This window comes from Mytilus edulis, chromosome 10 (genome assembly GCF_963676685.1).
Source record: "Mytilus edulis chromosome 10, xbMytEdul2.2, whole genome shotgun sequence".
NCBI classification, from domain to species: Eukaryota; Metazoa; Mollusca; class Bivalvia; order Mytilida; family Mytilidae; genus Mytilus; species Mytilus edulis.
Window position 1 is genome coordinate 50194578 of NC_092353.1, and position 18929 is coordinate 50213506.

Here is an 18929-nt window from a genome sequence, read left to right on the forward strand (position 1 = left end):
GGTGCGATGAGAGATCGGTTTTTAACGACATTCACGAGATCTGTTCTTGGACGTTCAAAAGTAACATTTTTGTGAAAGTATAATAATTAGACCTTTACTTTTATTACAGTTCTCATAAAGGTGTCTTCAACATTTTATCAACAAATCTCATATTGATAATACTGACATTTAAAATGTAACTGTCGGACAGAGGACATTTAAAATCATATGTCAATTGTCAAAGTTATGGCATTATATTGTGACCCTGCCACGGCTTTCTATATACAGTCAGTTCTTTAATGAAATAACCTTGTGACCTTGCCATGACTTTCTATATACAGTCAGTTCTTTAATGAAATAACCTTGTGACCTTGCCACGACTTTCTATATACAGTCAGTTCTTTGATGAAATAACCTTGTGACCTTTCCACGACTTTCTATATACAGTCAGTTCTTTAATGAAATAAATAACCTTGTGACATTGCCACGACTTTCTATATACAGTCAGTTCTTTAATGAAATAACCTTGTGACCTTGCCACGACTTTCTATATACAGTCAGTTCTTTAATGAAATAACCTTGTGATCTTGCCACGACTTTCTATATACAGTCAGTTCTTTAATGAAATAAATAACCTTGTGACCTTGCCACGACTTTCAATATACAGTCAGTTCTTTAATGAAATAACCTTGTGACCTTGCCACGACTTTCTATATACAGTCAGTTCTTTAATGAAATAACCTTGTGACCTTGCCACGACTTTCTATATACAGTCAGTTCTTTGATGAAATAACCTTGTGACCTTTCCACGACTTTCAATATACAGTCAGTTCTTTAATGAAATAACCTTGTGACCTTGCCACGACTTTCAATATACAGTCAGTTCTTTAATGAAATAACCTTGTGACCTTGCCACGACTTTCTATATACAGTCAGTTCTTTAATGAAATAACCTTGTGACCTTGCCACGACTTTCAATATACAGTCAGTTCTTTAATGAAATAACCTTGTGACCTTGCCACGACTTTCTATATACAGTCAGTTCATCACTGAAATAACCTTGTCTACTTACTACTTAATATAATCAGTCTGCTGACTTATGCCACATACCACAATCTTATGCCAATGGTCAAAGTTATGGCCTTATATTGTGACCTTGCCACGAATTCCTATATACAGTCAGTTCTTCACTGAACTAACCCGGTCTACTTACTACTTAAAATAAAGTTATGGCCTTATATTGTGACCTTGCTACAGTGGCGGATCAAGAACTTTTCATAAAAAAAGGGGGGGGGGCGCTGACTAACCTAAGGGGAGGGGGCCGCTCTAGTCATGCTTCAGTGATTCCCTATAAAATCAACAATTTTTTTCCCACGAAAGGGAGAGGGGCGCGAGCAACCTCGATCCGCATATGTACAATAGATATTATAGATACAGTTAGTTCTTCACTGAAATAGCCCAATCTATAATTTACTTTACTCTGACTTATGTCATATAACATATGATCATTTTGATATTCACAGTCATTGACAATCATCTGCGTATAAACAAATGAACCTTTCTAACCAAATCACTACACCAACTTAATGCAACCAATATAATTTAAGAATTCTGTCATGGTGTTCTGGATAAAAGGTTATTTTTTTTATTACGATCAATGGATATGAATGGGGACATATGTTTCCCTCTCCCTTATCTTGGGTTTGCAACCCCCTTACAAAATGGCTGGATCCGCCCCTGTATTCGAACACTCATAAGTTAAAAGTAACTCTTTTTCCCTTTTACGCATTTTTTAAGTTACATCAATTTCATGTGAATTTCAATTCATGTGAATCTCACGTGCAATTCACGTGAAATTCACATGAATTTCATCACAAACGAGCTTATACGTGAAACTCACATGAAATCAGTTCATGTGAGTTTCATGTGAATACCATGTGAAACTAACATGAATTCTACGTGAAAATCACATTATTGTTTTTTCACATGAAATTCACGTGAATATCTAAAATAAAGTAATTCAAATAACATCTGAATTTTCAAACAAAGGGAAATCATGATAAAAAAAAAGTTCACGTGAAATTCATGTGAAAATTTTCGCGTGACATTCATGTGAATCTCAATTCACGTGAAATTCACATGGAGATGCATGTGAGTTTCATGTATAAGCTCGTTTGAGGTGAATCTCACATGAAATTTCATGTGAAATTCACGTGGGCAAATTTTGCCTGTGTATAATTGGGCGAGTAAGGAAAACTACAAGTGTGTGATCTAAATAATCTGCTTTCAATGGTATATTTATACAATGTGAAACGACGTCATCCGTTATAGTCCTAAGACGTATTTTGTTATTATACCCGAGGACAATACTGCATTTAACCTGTCAATAATATTTGAGGCATGAAAAAAAACTTAATTAATAATAACTACGGAATAGAGGAATCTCAAATCAAAAGTTCGAAGCAGGGGGTAAAAATCAATTTCACTATAGAGACTATGATCATTGTTATTTGAATACATTCAGAATTCATTAATATAGACACAGTATTACAAAACAATTAAATCTAATTTACCTAAAATAGAAATAACTAATAGGCATAAGTGTTCAATGATTTTAATGTTTTAATGAATTTTGGTCTAGATGAATTTCCTCGAGATACAAAAATAGTCATATTTAAAAAATTGAGAATGGAATGGGGAATGTGTCAAACAGACCACAACTCAACCAAAGAGCAGACAACAGCCGAAGGCCACACATTGGTCTTCAATACACCAAGAAAATCCCGCACCCGGAGGCATGCTTCACCTGGCCCCTTAACAAAAATATGTACCAGAGAAGTGAAAATGAACGTCATACTAAAATCCGGAATCAATCAAAGAAACTAAAATTAAGAAATCATACTAACAAAGACTAACAAAGGCCAGAGATTCCTGACTTGGGACAGACGCAAAAATGCGTCATGTATGGATTCGATGAAACAACTATGTAAGGATAATTAAGATGTGTTTTATCAAGAATTAGGGATTACATATTTTTTATCCAGATGGCAGAATTAGTTTACTGATATAAACCCCAAAATAGGATTTTGTTCACTAACAATTAATATGTGTTAATGTACACATACACGCCCTGCCTGATCTTTATGTCGTAAGAGGCTCGGGGCCCGAGTCCCCTTTTCAGGGAAAAAATGGTTGATTATATAGGGATTCACTGGAGCATGACTGGGGCGAGACCTCTCTTAGACAGTCAGTAGGCCACGTCTTATGAAAAATTCTTGATCCGCCACTGTTGTTGCATATACATGCATTTCTTCGATTATTTGTGTTAAGATATCACTGGCAGGGGCGGATCCAGCCATTTTAAAAAGGGGGGGGGGGGGTTCCAATTACATGTCCCCATTCAAATGCATTGATCGTCCAAAAAAAAGGGGGGTTCCAACCCCCGGAACCCCCCCCCCCCCTTCTGGATCCGCGCCTGACTGGTTCAATGGTCCAATCGTATGACAGAAACAGCATGATGTTGCAGTTTCGACAGTGGTAGATTAAAGGCCGTGTACTAGTGGTTGTCGCAACACATCCATTTTTCTTTAAGCTACTTTAATAACGTAAAATATTAATAAAATGATGATCGATAAAAAAGGATAAACTCTCTAAGCTCCTAGATCCCTTCTGTCAAAATTTGAAGTTATTAGATTCACCCCTGTTGAACACCTATTAAATACGTCAGTGTCGATTTCATCAAACTGATCTGGCTACATCACGTGACAGTATTGAAGAAGTATGATATTATTTATAAAAGAGAGACGAAGATACCAGAGGGACATTCAAAAGCAAAAGTCGAGAAAACAAACTGACAACGCAATTGTTTAAAAAAGAAACAGACAAACAGAAGTACATAAAACACAACATACAAAATTAAATACTAAGCAACACGAATCCCGCCAAAACGGGAGGTGATCTCAGCTAGGCGTTCTGGAAGGGTAGACAGATCCTGCTCCATATGGGGCACCATCCGGTGTTGCTCATGTCAGTACAAACCTGGAAATAAGTCTAAATGCATCAGTGCATAGAAAACTGGAAGAAAAGAGAGAAGACCTTGGTGTCCTTTTTTGTGCAATGCCCGGATAAGAGACCTTAGTCTGCAATAAGTTCAAAGTATTTGTTTCAGGCATGCATGCAGCTTCAAGCGAACCATTACACACTATAAACGGAAATGTGCATTATTGAACCATTTAATCAACAAAACCCACATATTTATGAAACTTTAATACAAATGTAGTTGAATGACGTATTGCAATGAAAAAAAAGCAGAAAAAGTCGTGTTTATTAATTACTAGCCAATTCAGAAAATAACAATTGTCATTGTACACACACGAAAAAAAATCTATATTCTTATAATTATCTCTTTACCTGAGTAGAAAATGAGATTTAACAGTAAGAAACAATCTCAATCTGTAAAATAAGATAATGTATACATTTCAACTAAGTCAATATAATTAAGGCTGTCATTCATAAATACTTCATAAAACCCATTTGTATCGTCAAATAGAAGGCTGTGATCACGAATTGAGGATCAGAATCGATGATTGTGCGCCAGCTTTTCCATAGGATATTTATCGGGTAGAATTCTCAGTAATCCACAGATATTTATAACGTAGGTACGGTGAATGGATGGATTTAATCAATGTTTGACACGCTTTTAGATAAAATTATCTAATTGCGAAGTTCATTCTGGTTTCCGTTATAAAGTGAATATTGACTAAGTATTTGTTTATTGCGGAAAAGCATGACGATGGATTCTAGGAGGATACGGAGAACACACGGACATGGCGGTGGTCATATACCTGGGCATGGACAGAACCTGACTGTGCCGGGCAGGCTTACAAAAGCCCATGGGCATACTTTAAGGGATCACAAAGGAAACGATAGTAAATCTGAAAGCTCTGATCATGACAGAGGGAAATATTTTCATGAACATGTCAGACTTGAAAATACATTCCAACTGAATCCATGTGAGGATTATAAGTTTTCTAGCAAACAGATGGAAAGAGCAATGAAAGAAATATTAGACAAACAGTTAACCGAGACGGACTATAACGGGAAAATATGCCCGACAGTTGCCGCAAACTTGTCATCCTTAATAAAAGAACGAGCTAAGGAGTTTCCATGGAAACGGTACAGATATGTTGTACAAGTTGTAGTTGGAGAGAATTCTGAGCAAGCAGTACAGATAGGTAGCCGCTGTATATGGGATGAAAAGAACGATAATTTTGCATGTGTTACTTTTAAAAATAAAACTGTGTTTGCCGTAGCTGCATGTTATGGGATTTATTTAGAATGATTTCATTTCGGAACATTTGTTAATTTGTTATTATTAGTAATAAAGGATTCTACGGGATTTAAAAGTTTGCAGTATTTTCAGTTTCTATGGAAACGGTTTGTTTATATTTTCTGTAACGAGACTCTTATCAAATATACACAGTTTCATGTTTCAGATCTTTAATTTAATTTTAAATTCTTATTCAAGATGGTGAAAATGTACGTTTTTCTTTTCTTTTGATTTTATTCAACCTTTCAAACAGCAAGCAGAAATAGGGAATACAAGACATATAATCCCCCCCCCCCCCCCCCGAAAAGCCAAAAGTTGCATCCTCAAGGTCTTATTTCAAGAACATATTGCAGAGAACATGTACATGTATGACGCACAAATGTACTATGTGTGTATGTATGGAAAGAACCTTTTCAATGGTTGTTTTTATCATGTGTCTTTGATTTTTGTTAATTTGTTATTTTGGTTTTATGGAATATCTTTTAAATTCTCTGTAAAAAATCATTTCCAACTCAGTAGCGGATCCAGGGGGGGGGGGGGGGGGGGGGGCTAGGTAATATTAACGATCAATGCTTTTGAATGGGAACATATGATTGGAATCCACTTTTAGAATGGCTGGATCCCCCCCCCTACAACTGTTCTAGACCCCGGGCGATTTCGGGCCTGACAGATAGAATATAGTGACTATACACCTGATTTTGTTGAATATTGTATTCTGAACGTCTTCGATTATTTGTCAGTTTTATCTGGTAGTTAGCTAGTTGACTTCAAGCAATTTTACAATTATACTTTAATTCGGACGAAACACTTCAGATTTAAAATTCATTCATTTTATGTCTAGAGTAGTTGGCAGATATAGACGAGTAGACCAATTAATGAAAGTTAATTGTTAGTACTTAAAATCGATGACTGAATCTAGGAACAATTTAAATTTAAAATGTATTTAGCTTTTTGTAAACAATTTAAATAACGTTATTAATGGTGATACAAATAATTGATTTAAATCATCAGTTTTATAATACTAATAAATATATTTGAGTGAGTGAAAGAATTTTTCCCATGCAAATATAAAACATTGTTTCGCATGGTCTATAAAACAATATAAATTCAATTCATGAAATAGATAATTATATGCAGATTTATTTAAATTGTTCATAGATTCCATGTACAAATATACGAAACCGTGTTACTTTATTATTGTTTGATGTGTCCATGGCAAATTTTAAACATAACAGATACAAAGAGAAAATTAAAGAATTCATGGTAAATTATTGTCGTAATGAAATTTATATTGCCCTCTTGTAGTATTGTCTTTGTTTTCTTTGATAAATTTTATGGATTTTTGAAATTACATACCTTTGAACCGCAAGGAACAATATGATTTATAAACCCAATGTTTTGTTTTACAATTGCCTTTGTCTATGGTGTTGTTAATATATAATAGAACTAACATTTAAACGAATTTTTAAGTGGGTTTCTTAAAGACTGTTGTTGTTTCTTTTCATTATGAAATAATACAAATAAAAGTTGATTTAATTAAAAATATACAACTGTCATTCACGGTAGGGGAAAAGCATGTATACCTACAATGTATATATAAAAAAAGATATAAGTTGTTGAATGCTTTAATTCAAATTAAAATTGAGAATGGATATGGGGAATATGTCAAAGAGACAACAACCCGCGACCAAAGAGCATAGAACAGCCGAAGGCCACCAATTCTTTTATAAATCACAATTGTAATGCACTTTTTTGCTGCGTTCTAAATCTTTTATCCAAAGAAATGAAACATGAAATAAACTTTGTATTTAAAATTATTGACATGTTTTTATTTCTTTGAAGTAAAATTCGTCTGACAGTTAAAATCTTCATATATATAATGGATCTTTTATACAAGACAAACGTTGGTATTACATGTATGTTTGTGTTATGAACTTCTTGCCTAGTAGTTAAATTATTTCTATTGATATGACAAGTTTTCATATGCATGCAGATTGACAAATGAATTAAGTTTAATGTACATATTCAAGTTATTCTATACTATTAATGATAATACAAAACCCATGTTGAAAAAATGAATCAATTTGCTTAGCGATGGAAAAATGTAAGTGTGATAAAAAGCAAACAGTATAATATGCATTTTCACCTCATGTGGTTACGTGTAAAAAAATGACATAACAGAGGGTCGAAATAGGGATAGGGGCACCGAGTCCCTTTGACGACAAACATATTCCGTACATTTATGTCTATACTATTTAAAAGTAGATATAAGAAGCCTCATGATGTGGGATAAGTGCCAATGAAACAACTTTCCATCCAAGTCCCAATTTGTAAAAGTAAACCATTATAGGTCAAAGTACGGTCTTCAACACGGAGCCTCGGCTCTCACCGAACAGCAAAGCTATAAAGGCCCCCAAGTGTATATTATCTGAATATTTATGTCTATATTCTATTTGGATGTCTTACAAATTTTAAAATTTGAAAGTATTTTTATTAACAGCAATAAATCTTTTTCAAAAGTTATATAATTTTAACTGCTGGTATTTTTGTATCATAAAAATTGGAATTAAAGGTTTTTTCTTTCTTGAGAGAGTTATATAAGATCATATAATCCTCTTGATTTTATGATTTTTTTTGTATGTTTTATGCAGCGACTCCGTCATCTCGAACCTCTTATACATTGCAAATTTAAGTATATAAAAAAGAAGACGCATAAAAAAACATAATTTGATTTGACTTCCGAATTGGTCTCCTATTTCAGATAAAAAAATTACTTGATAGTTTCAACAATCAGTTAAAAGAACAATGATATACTTGTTGTATTCATCGGCTTATCAAATAACAAACATTGATATCTTGACCTTCTACTCTTACACCGAAAATTGATTTTTTTCGCATAGTGATGATTCAGCAATACAAAATTTTCTGAATCTTTATCAAAGCAACCCAAGCAATGTTTGTCACGCGATTGCGTTTCTGTTTTTTTACTTTGCTTTTGTGAGTCCCAAACAACTTTTCCAAGAATTTACAATTTCTAAATCATTTCTTTTCTTGTTACTATTATATATCCTTTTTGTCAACTCTTTTTGTTGAGGAGATCGGAGTACCCGAAGAAAATCACATAACTTCAAAGGACAAGAGTCCACACGCTGAAATGTCTCGCCTTCTTTACTTACCTTTGATATAATGTTGATATTCCTTAATATGAATCTTTACTACAACTATCACATAAACTTAATATGATCCAAAAAAATGTGGTCAAGGTCATACATACAAAACGAGAAATACATGTGCACCTAACCAGCATAAAATACAATAAATGTACTTGACCTATTGCTTATATTTTGTAAGAATCAAACTTTATCAAGAAAACTAAACATTGACCAATGAGCCACGAAAATGAGGTCAAGGTCAGATGAACCATTCCAGGCAAACATGCACCGCTTACAATCCTGCCATTCAACACATATAGTTGACCTTTTGCTCGTAGTTTAAGAAAACCGACTAAAACACAAAACTTAATACTGAGCAATGAATCGTGAAAATGAGGTTAAGGTCAAATAAACCTGTGAGACTGACATGAACATCATAAAATATTTCCATACACCAAATATAGTTGACCAATTGCATAATGTATTAGAAAAAAAACCCACCAAAAACTCAAAAACTTAACTATAAACTTCTGAACCATGAAAATGATGTCAAGGACAGATGACACCTGTCAGTTGGACATGTACAAATTACAATCATTCCATAAACCAAATAAAGTTGACCTATATTGCTAACAGTATAAGAAAAACAGATCAAAACACAAAAACTGAACTATAACCACTGAACCATGAAAATGAGGTCAAGGTCAGACGACATCTGCCAGGTGAACATGAATACCTTACAATCCTTTCATACACAATATACTAGACCTATTGCTTATATTATCTGAGTTTTGAACTTGACCACCAAAATTTAACCTTGTTCACTGATATGAGGTCGATATCAAGTAAAAACTGTCTGAAGACACGAGGACCTTGCAAGGTACGAACATACGAGTTATAGTGGGAAAGACGGAAACTTCGTAACATTAGAAATCTATATACAAAGTATAAAACCTCCAGGTCTTCCACCATCTAAAATATAAAGCTTTTTTAAAAGAAGTTCACTAACGCCGTCGCCGGATCACCATCCCTATGTCAATCTTTCTGCGACAAAAGTTGTAAATAACATTTTTTGTTGGTTTTGGTCAATCCAAGGTAAAATGCCACTTATTATGACATTGGTCTACACATTCCCAATTTTGTTTTTCATTTCAATATTACTTTTTTTTTTACAATGCTTGAATGACAATAAGGCACATTCCAGTCCATAAGGTAAATACGTTTGCTTCATAAATATAAACACTGTTGAGATTGCTCGTTTAATTTTAGACTGTTTCAAGTAGTCAGCCGAGAACCAGCTTACATGCACGCTTCGTCGGTAACGTCAGGATTTGTGTTCGCAGCAACTTTATAGTGCAGTAAAAAGTACATCAACCATGCAGTTAGTTAAATTAGGTACAGACATTTGACTTTATTAAAAGCAATTAAAAATCGATTTTAATAATTCCAAAAGTTAAATCAATTTCACGAACAAGAAGAACTTTCGCTTCAAAATAAATGGCACAAAATATAATTAATAAAAATGTAAATAATTTCAATAAGCACTGAAAATAATGATTCCATTATAACTAAGGATAATTGCAACTTGGCAGTGATAACAAAACATAATATGCATTTTATTGAAAATTAATCGAGACTTTGGATCTTCTCACTATTAATAATACAGTTGAATTGAATGCAGACATTAGTCAATGATACATCCGCCATTATAATTTAGGTATGTATAGCATTGAACAAGATTTAATTAACTATAAGCAATTGTGTTCATTCATCTGTCATGTATTGGTTGTCAAGCAAGTTCAATTAAACAATAGAAAAATCTAAATCATTTTAGAAAGTCTTTAATTCGATTCACTGGTTCCATTAATTCAAAACTTGCAAATTCATTTTTGACTTTATATAACATTCTGTAATATTTATTCTTGTTGAGAGACATTGTAAATAGAAATTTGTGGATTTTACAACAAAAGCAATGGATAAAGCATATCTACAGAGACCAACAGCTAGAGCAGCTCAGCTTCGTGCTGCCACCAAAAGTCAAACACCGTCAGGACGTCGAGACGATGAAAGCAACTGTCGATCTGAAACTACAGACGAACTTAATAAATTCAAATGGGAAAATACATACAAAATGGATCCTGACAATTTACTCTCGGAAAATACAATTCAAGGCACAATGAGACAGGCAATTAAAGAACTCATTGCCGGTGAAGACGACGATTTTCTCGAGTCAGAGGGCAGGGGTCATTTGTGTGCGAAACTAACAGACGACATCAAGCATCGAATAAAAACGGAATATGCTAATACTAGGTACAGATTTATAATTCATGTAACTATTGTTCAAGATTTTGCCACTTTTTCCATCGGAAGTAGATGTTTATGGAACGATAACACAGACAATCACATGACAGTTTCCATACCTTTTGGTGATAGTTATATTGTATCAACTTGTTATGCTGTTTATTTTGAATAAGTGAATCATTAAATCAATATTGTGTTCTTATTTGGTAGTCACATTTTAAACACTATTCTGAAAGAGAGGCGAAAGATACCAGAGGTATATTCAAACATATAGATAGAAAATAAAATGACAACGCCATGGTTAAAAAAGAAAAAGACAAACAGACGAAAGTACACACGACACAACATAGAAAACTAAAGACGAAGTAACACGAACCCAACCAAAAAGTGGGGTGATCTCAGGCGCTCCGGAAGGGTAAGCAGATCCTGCTCCACATGTGTTTGACACCCGTCGTGTTTATATTATTCTGAATTTTAAGTAAGAGACAAGTTTTTGAATGTTGCCTAATATTTATTGTGTCTATTTTTTGCAAATAAGTTATTTGAAAATCGAGTGCTCGACAATCTCGGTCGTCTCGAACGACGTCTTGATTGTTTACTTTTCTATAAAGGACTAACTGCATCTATATTGAAGGTTTGTTTAAAGTCTAGAATAGGTTTTATTCTTGTCAATTCTAATGGACAGACAGAACTATTGAAGAAACCTTGGGCCATGACGATACTTTATCTAGAACTCAAGTTTTCTTTTTTAATACTTGAGTGCACGTGAGTGGGACAACTACATATTTATTTTTGACTCTTGGTTTATAGTGCGTTCTGTCTTTTAATTGGAATCATTGAAAATTGTTAATCATTAATTTGGCATTACTAAATTGCTATTCATTTAGTTTGATTTGAACTTGGTTAAGTGGTTCCACACGAAAAACATTACAAACATGAAAAGCTTAGATACTGCCTTGGTCCACATTTATTACAAAAGTATGATAAAACCTATAGAAATAACCCTTTTGAAATATTTTTATATGCATATTACAACTTAATTGAATTTGATTGGGTCGTTAGGATATTTCCCTTGTTGTAAATTCGGTAGACCATGTTGTCACTGTGACAACTAACACCCCCCCCCCCCCCCTATACATATAAATGGAATACTGGGGTCCAAAAAAAAGTTGAAATTGAAATTTAAAATGGTTTCAGAATTATAAGGATTAAAAACAATTTCTCTAGATGTTTTTGACGTGTAAAATGAAGATCTAACTTTACATAGAAGTCCTTCTGACTTTTGTTATTTTTAGTAAAATTGAGACAGACACAATTGTGAGGGATGGAAACGTTTGACTGTATTATAAATATCAATTATATTTATAAGATCTGGAAACACAACGCTATGTTTTTGAAAATTTATACGAAATGAAAGTGACTTCAGAAAAATAAAGTATTGAAAATGTAAACAGGGAATGTGACTCACTTTCGGCATTTCGTATAAATCGAGAAAAAAACCAAATAAACACCATTCAATTCTTTTTTATTTGTGTGTCATATATGTAAGGATTATCGCTACTGGTTGAGTTTATGCACTTATATGTTTTTACTCTTTATGCGAGTTTGGTATTGACGGTAGACACTTTTATGTTTTTACTTTTTATGCGAGTTTGGTATTGACGGTAGACACTTATATGTTTTTACTCTTAATGTGAGTTTGGTATTGACGGGAGACACTTTCATGTTTTTACTCCTTATGTGAGTTTGGTATTGACGGTAGACACTTTTATGTTTTTACTCTTTATGCGAGTTTGTTATTGACGGTAGACACTTATATGTTTTTACTCTTAATGTGAGTTTGATATTGACGGAAGACACTCTTATGCTTTTACTCCTTATGTGAGTTTGGTATTGACGGTAGACACTTTTATGTTTTTACTCCTTATGTGAGTTTGGTATTGACGGTAAACACTTATATGTTTTTACTCTTAATGTGAGTTTGGTATTGACGGTAGACACTTTTATGTTTTTACTCTTTATGCGAGTCTGTTATTGACGGTAGACACTTATATGTTTTTACTCTTAATGTGAGTTTGGTATTGACGGAAGACACTTTTATGCTTTTTCTCCTTATGTGAGTTTGGTATTGACGGTAGACACTTTTATGTTTTTTACTCCTTATGTGAGTTTGGTATTGACGGTAAACACTTATATGTTTTTACTCTTAATGTGAGTTTGGTATTGACGGAAGACACTTTTATGTTTTTACTCCTTATGGGAGTTTGGTATTGACGGTAGACACTTTTATGTGTTCACTCTTAATGCGAGTTTGGTATTGACGGTAGACACTTATATGTTTTTACTGGTTATGTGAGTTTGGTATTGACGGTAGACACTTTTATGTTTTTACTCTTTATGTGAGTTTGGTATTGACGATAGATTTTGGTGCTAGACGTCTTTTACAACTTTGCTTGACTCTTTGCAATTAAGAACTTGTTTATTGTTGTATTAGGGAGCTACCATTTGATTTTTATGGGGGGGCTAGAATGAAAAATTTTGTCCTGCAATTTTTTTTTTAGTTGTAATCTCTGTCCTGCCTTTTTATTTTTCACTCTGTTCGGTCCTGCCTTTTTTTTTTTTTAGTTTATCCTGACTTTTTTTTTTGCAAGTGTCTCATCCAGCCTTTTTTTTTACTCAAAACTCCTGTCCTGCCTATTTATTTCAAATTTCATTCTAGCCCCCCCCCATAAAAATCAAATGGTAGCTCCCTTACATTCTTGATTTTTTTGAAAGTGTTGTTCAATGTTGCTATCCTTTTGACACAAACCACATTTCCTTTTGTTCGGAGAGCTTTAAATCGGAATTCATACTATTAAATCGTTCATCAATGGCAGCCTCAATAACTATTTTTCTCGCTTGAAAACATTTGACCACCGGTATAAAAAATAGATAGTGGATGCGATTAAGAATAAATCAGTCAACAGTCGACTGGTGGAAATCGATTTACTACTCATGACAATAAAGAAATCCATTGGTGAGACGCATTCGATAAAAATAGGTAAGTAAATTAGCTTAAACAATATAATAGCACACGTTATTAATTTTTGGCAAAGCTATTGCGAAAATTGAATCAAATCATGGTAGGGTCTGTAAAAACTTTTAAGTTCGATATGTTCCTTGAAAAAAAATCATCCGTCAAGGAAACTGATAAATTGGAATTTCGAAACAAGTGGAGGGGGATCATTACTTCGCATTGAAAGTGCTGCTGGAATGTTCCTGCAAAAAAAAGGAAAGGTCTTTATGAAAATTGGAGACGTCTCTTTTGTCAAAAAAACGATCAAACATCTTGATAGTGCCAGACTTAGACATAAAGATGCTAAAAAAAAAATTTTTTTTAAGATACGCAATTTGTTTCGAATTCGATCAAAAGAAGGTTTTAAGATCCCTGCTTCAAAGGAGGATTGACAATTGTAGTTGTTAGAATGAATAAATACACATGCTCTCTCCTTCAGTGTTATTGGGGTTTCCCGTGAGGGTAAAGATATTCATTTATCAAACATTTTTGAATATAAAAGAAATATGCTTAATCTCTTGAGAAGACAGTGCCAAATGTTAGAAAAAAAACCCATCTTTTATATCTTAATGCATAGGTATTATTTATAAAAAAAACTTTGATCGAATCTTATAGAAAAAGAAAAAAAAAGAAAATCATTTCACATTTGCTTTATCGGATTTCTTCAAAGGTTGGACAGTTTTTCATCGAAGCAGATTCCGTCGTATTTGTTGAATTGAAAACACCATCGTCAGTGCAATAGCTTTACATAAAATGTGAGTTGGTCCATTGTGCACGTAACTATATAACTCAACTTGAAAATTTTAACGATGACCTTATTAACCTTTTTGTGGGGGTAACACATTTATTTCATTCATACCCCTTGCAGGTTTTTTTAAAACAAATATATTATATAATCGGATAAACTAAAAAGATACTAAATTACCAAATAGTTTGTAACATGTAATGCTAAGTACAATCGGCATGTTATTTGGATAATAAATCTTTCATTTATAATGTGTCATTCTTCTTGTCAAATATTAAAACATGCTTCATCAGCAATTCATAAGATTAAAAGGATTAAGCCATTACCACGTTACCAAGCAAACAAAAGTTTATGTCAGATGAGACATGCATTATTTAGCTTAGTTGCTTAGGATATGGACCCCCTTTTTGTACCCAAACATACAATATTACAAAAAAGTCTTTTATAATTGCCACTGCAGAAGAAAACATGCTTTCTTTACATTTATAAAATTAAGAATGGAAAGGGGGAATGTGTCAGAGACAACAACCCGACCAAAGAGCTGATAACAGCCGAAGTCCACCAACGAGTCTTCAATACATAAATCTTTATTGCAAAATTACACCCATAAGGGTCAAGCAATACAATCAAGCAATAATTTTATACAATACAATTGCAATACAGTGAAATACAATGTAATACTATAGGGTTATTGCATGAATATTGGGGAATATTGTCCCGAGTAGAATTTTATATTGCACGAGCTTGCGAGTGCAATATATGTTCTACGAGGGACAATATTCCCCAATATTCATGCAATAACCCTTTTATTGTATAGCAATATAATATTTCAAAGTAAAAATTGGTTTAAACTAAGATTTTGTCGTTGATGACGTCATGAATGTTTACGATTTATTGTACTAGTGCAATATTAGAATTTATTGCACGCTAACTTTTGGTTACTTTCTGTGGGAAATATTATATTGCTATACAATAAAATGCAATACAATGAAATTCAATATAATACAATACAATATAAAGAATAATAGAACATTAAGAGTTCAATTATAAATGTATATTAAAAACACCATCATAACCATGATAACCTTGCCTGACACGGGTCCGACTCCCTCAGTTCTAAAGACTGTTTAATGATAGCCAGAAAATCCCGCACACGAAGACGTGCATCAGCGGCTCCCTAAACAAAAATATGTACTAGTTCAGTGACAATGGACGTCATACCTAACTCCAAAATATATAAATGAACTAAAATTGAAAAATCATACAAGACTAACAAAGGCTCCTGACTTGGGACAGGAGCAAAATGCGGCGGGGCTAAACATGTTTTTTGAAATCTCAACACTCCCCCTATACCTCTAGCCAATGTTGAAAAAACACACAGCAATACGCACAGTAAACTAGGTTAAGAAGAATTCATGCATAGTCTATTGTCAGCTACGATATTTGATTGTTTTCTATTAAGTAACGAAACACAAACTAAATTCATGGGTTGACTTGTCACTGTTCTATCTTTTGAATGATTAACCTTTCACACTAAAAACAAAAGATTTAATTGTCTGTTAATCGTTAATTACTTAGTACGTTTAACCCAAGTACATTATGTGTGTATATCTTAACAAGACAAAATGGAAACGCGTCTCCCAAGACTTAGTAGATTTTCTAATTTAGTGAGAAACGTTATCAAGTCTCCTCACATCTTTAAGCGAGAAGATGACAGCAGCCGAACTGAAACGAGCGAAGAACCTAAAATTCGTTATGAGAATACATATAGGATAGCACCAGATGACACTATCGCAACCAAAATTGTCAACAGTATCATGAACAATACAATACTGGAGGTGGTTTCCGGAGAGGAGGAAGATTTCTTGGATAAAGAGGGGCGTGGTTTTCTCTGCACGCGACTGAGTGATGCTATCAGACAACGAATCAAAGCGGAGTATTTTAACAGTCGTTTTAGAATAATTGTACACGTAACTATTGTTCAAGAAAACGCTACAATTTCTGTTGGAAGTAGATGTCTATGGAATGATTCTACAGATACACATACATCTGTGACTGTACCATTCGAGGATAGTGTGATCGTGGCAACTTGCTACATGTTATACTATGAATAAGACAACAACAATGTCATAGCAGTTCGAAGACTAGTTCGTCTTATATGTTGCACATCATATAATAATATCATATATCGGTATCCACGAAAATTGGTACCCACGAAAATAATATAATCCACAGTACACAAAATTCTTAATATACGAATTTAAGATATATATATTGAGTAAGTAAAGACGTGTTTTGTTTTTCTCATTTCTTTTCAGTATAGTTGTAAATTATTGATGCACACATTTGTATATAATAGCAATCATCGAAAACATCCATATTTGTAATGGTCAAAACTGAATAAAGCCTCGTTGGTGAGTAATTTATATCCGTATGCGTATACTGAATGGGATATTTCAGTACTAGTATACATAAGACCGTAATGAATCTTGTACTAAATATAACCTTATAAATCTTGGTGCTAGCAGTAGTTTTTTTATGACAATTTATCGACTGGAAATAAGATAATAAACGATTGTTAAAAATAAATTGTCCAGTAACCGAGTCCATTTGGATAGTTTCCCCGATTTATTTTAAAGGCGTTTTAGATCATGATTATGTTTGCATGAACGGCATAAGGGATATAACTCGGAAGAAATTCTGAATTCCGAGTACACAGTTATCGTTCATTGTCTACACACAAATATATTCCCTAGTGTGGACAGTGTATAACTTGCGTATATTTTCATAAGCTTTCCTAATTTATTTCTATAGTTATTGTATGCGTGCATCTTTAAGTAGAGTGATAAAAATACATATTAAGAAAATTTGGGATGAAACAAATAAACTCATCATAGATACCAGGATTGAAATTTTATATTTGCGCCAGACGCGCGTTTCGTTTACAAAAGACTCATCAGTGACGCTCGAATATAAAAATGTTAAAAAGGCCACAGTAATCCCATTGAAAGTTAAAATCTAGGTTGCGGATAAAGAATTTGGGATTTCTTTTTGTAAGTGCATAATAGTCCGAGATTGCTCAGACTTTTGACGACCAGACCGTGATGTGTATCAAACAACTAAAAATGGAATCAGCATGATCCGTATGAAAGGAGAAAAGACATAAAAAAAAATACAAAACGATTAGTTGAAGAAAGACAGACACTGCCAAAGAAAAACATACAAATCCGAAAGTCCACTAAATACAACATCTATAGTTTAGTGCTCCGGAAGGGTAAACAATTCCTGATTAACGAGCGACACCTGTAGATTTCCTCATGGCGATTAAAAATCCGTAGATCAGCTAGTTTTTTTTTCGAGTCATAAACGACACAAAGAGGATAAGATAGTAGCCTTAGAGTGCATTTGTTTCTAACCCGAAATTTTGTCATCGATGACTATCGTTTAGTAAACGTTGAGCTGCTAGAAACAAATACATCGTTTAATAAACTTTACCGACCCCACGTTGTCAGACAGAAATAGATTACACTCACGCACTGTAAACAAACAGGTAAAAGTGCGGGAAATAAATAACCAGGACTTTGCGAAAACAACACGTGCTCGTAATTATTTAAACGACAGATGCAGAAACAAATGTATCGTTTACACGTCTCAACGATAAACGATCAACGACTACGCGACTATTTTGCGCGTACATCGTTTACGTGAACGATGTCAACGTTGACCAAAAAATGTAAGAAACAAATGGATTAAACGACTACGCGCGTAATCGTTTACATCGTTTAGGTTAGAAACAAATGCGCTCTTAATTGTGCGGGCCATCTTTGACACTGATATTCCATAATTTTCAACCCAATCATGCTGGCATCTGTTTAACTTTTGAAGAGCTGACCTCGACTTTACCATCATGAACCAAATTGGTTCAAAGGTGACAACAACAACCTCCCTTGAAGGCAATCATGATAAGATACATACAATTTACAATATTGTATGAACTGCGGTTGATTTTACTCCATTAGAAGATATTGTTTGATTTATTTATTTTTTTGGATAGAAATGGTGAGTTCACGAAAGGAAATATAAATTTTTCTTTTGTTGTAAATTTTACTTGCATTACGAGGAGATGGCCTTACATGTTGTATGTAGCTCTAACGAGTCTTAGTACCTACAATGTATATCTAATCCCCACCTTCCTGAGAGTGAAGAAGTTTCACATTAATTTAGAGGAGGGGTTTTCATTGCTGGTATTAAATATAGAAACTTTCATTTAATGTTTTCGTGGCGCATATGACAGACAAATCAATATAATAAAACATAATTTGTTATGACACGCCGCGATATGGATAAGAAATATAATATTATTGACTG

General features: G+C 33.6%; 3 protein-coding genes across 3 annotated transcripts; all 3 read left to right on the forward strand.

The window, feature by feature from the left end:
- Positions 1-4765: 4765 nt before the first annotated feature.
- Positions 4766-5320, forward strand: LOC139492804 (dynein light chain Tctex-type 5-like). Its single transcript, XM_071280959.1, has one exon. It carries the CDS (start codon positions 4766-4768, stop codon positions 5318-5320), a length of 555 nt encoding a protein of 184 aa, XP_071137060.1.
- A 5112-nt stretch (positions 5321-10432) lies between these two features.
- LOC139492805 (dynein light chain Tctex-type 5-like) lies at positions 10433-10933 on the forward strand. Its single transcript, XM_071280960.1, has one exon. The coding sequence runs from the start codon at positions 10433-10435 to the stop codon at positions 10931-10933; it is 501 nt and encodes a 166-aa protein (XP_071137061.1).
- A 5253-nt stretch (positions 10934-16186) lies between these two features.
- LOC139492807 (dynein light chain Tctex-type 5-like) lies at positions 16187-16675 on the forward strand. The gene has a single exon (XM_071280961.1). The coding sequence runs from the start codon at positions 16187-16189 to the stop codon at positions 16673-16675; it is 489 nt and encodes a 162-aa protein (XP_071137062.1).
- The last annotated feature ends 2254 nt before the right edge of the window (positions 16676-18929 follow it).

What these genes read in the sequence shown, in the direction of transcription:
- LOC139492805 (XM_071280960.1), top strand. Translation starts at nt 10,433, where the DNA reads ATGGATAAAGCATATCTACAGAGACCAACAGCTAGAGCAGCTCAGCTT.
- LOC139492807 (XM_071280961.1), top strand. Translation starts at nt 16,187, where the DNA reads ATGGAAACGCGTCTCCCAAGACTTAGTAGATTTTCTAATTTAGTGAGA.
- LOC139492804 (XM_071280959.1), top strand. Translation starts at nt 4,766, where the DNA reads ATGACGATGGATTCTAGGAGGATACGGAGAACACACGGACATGGCGGT.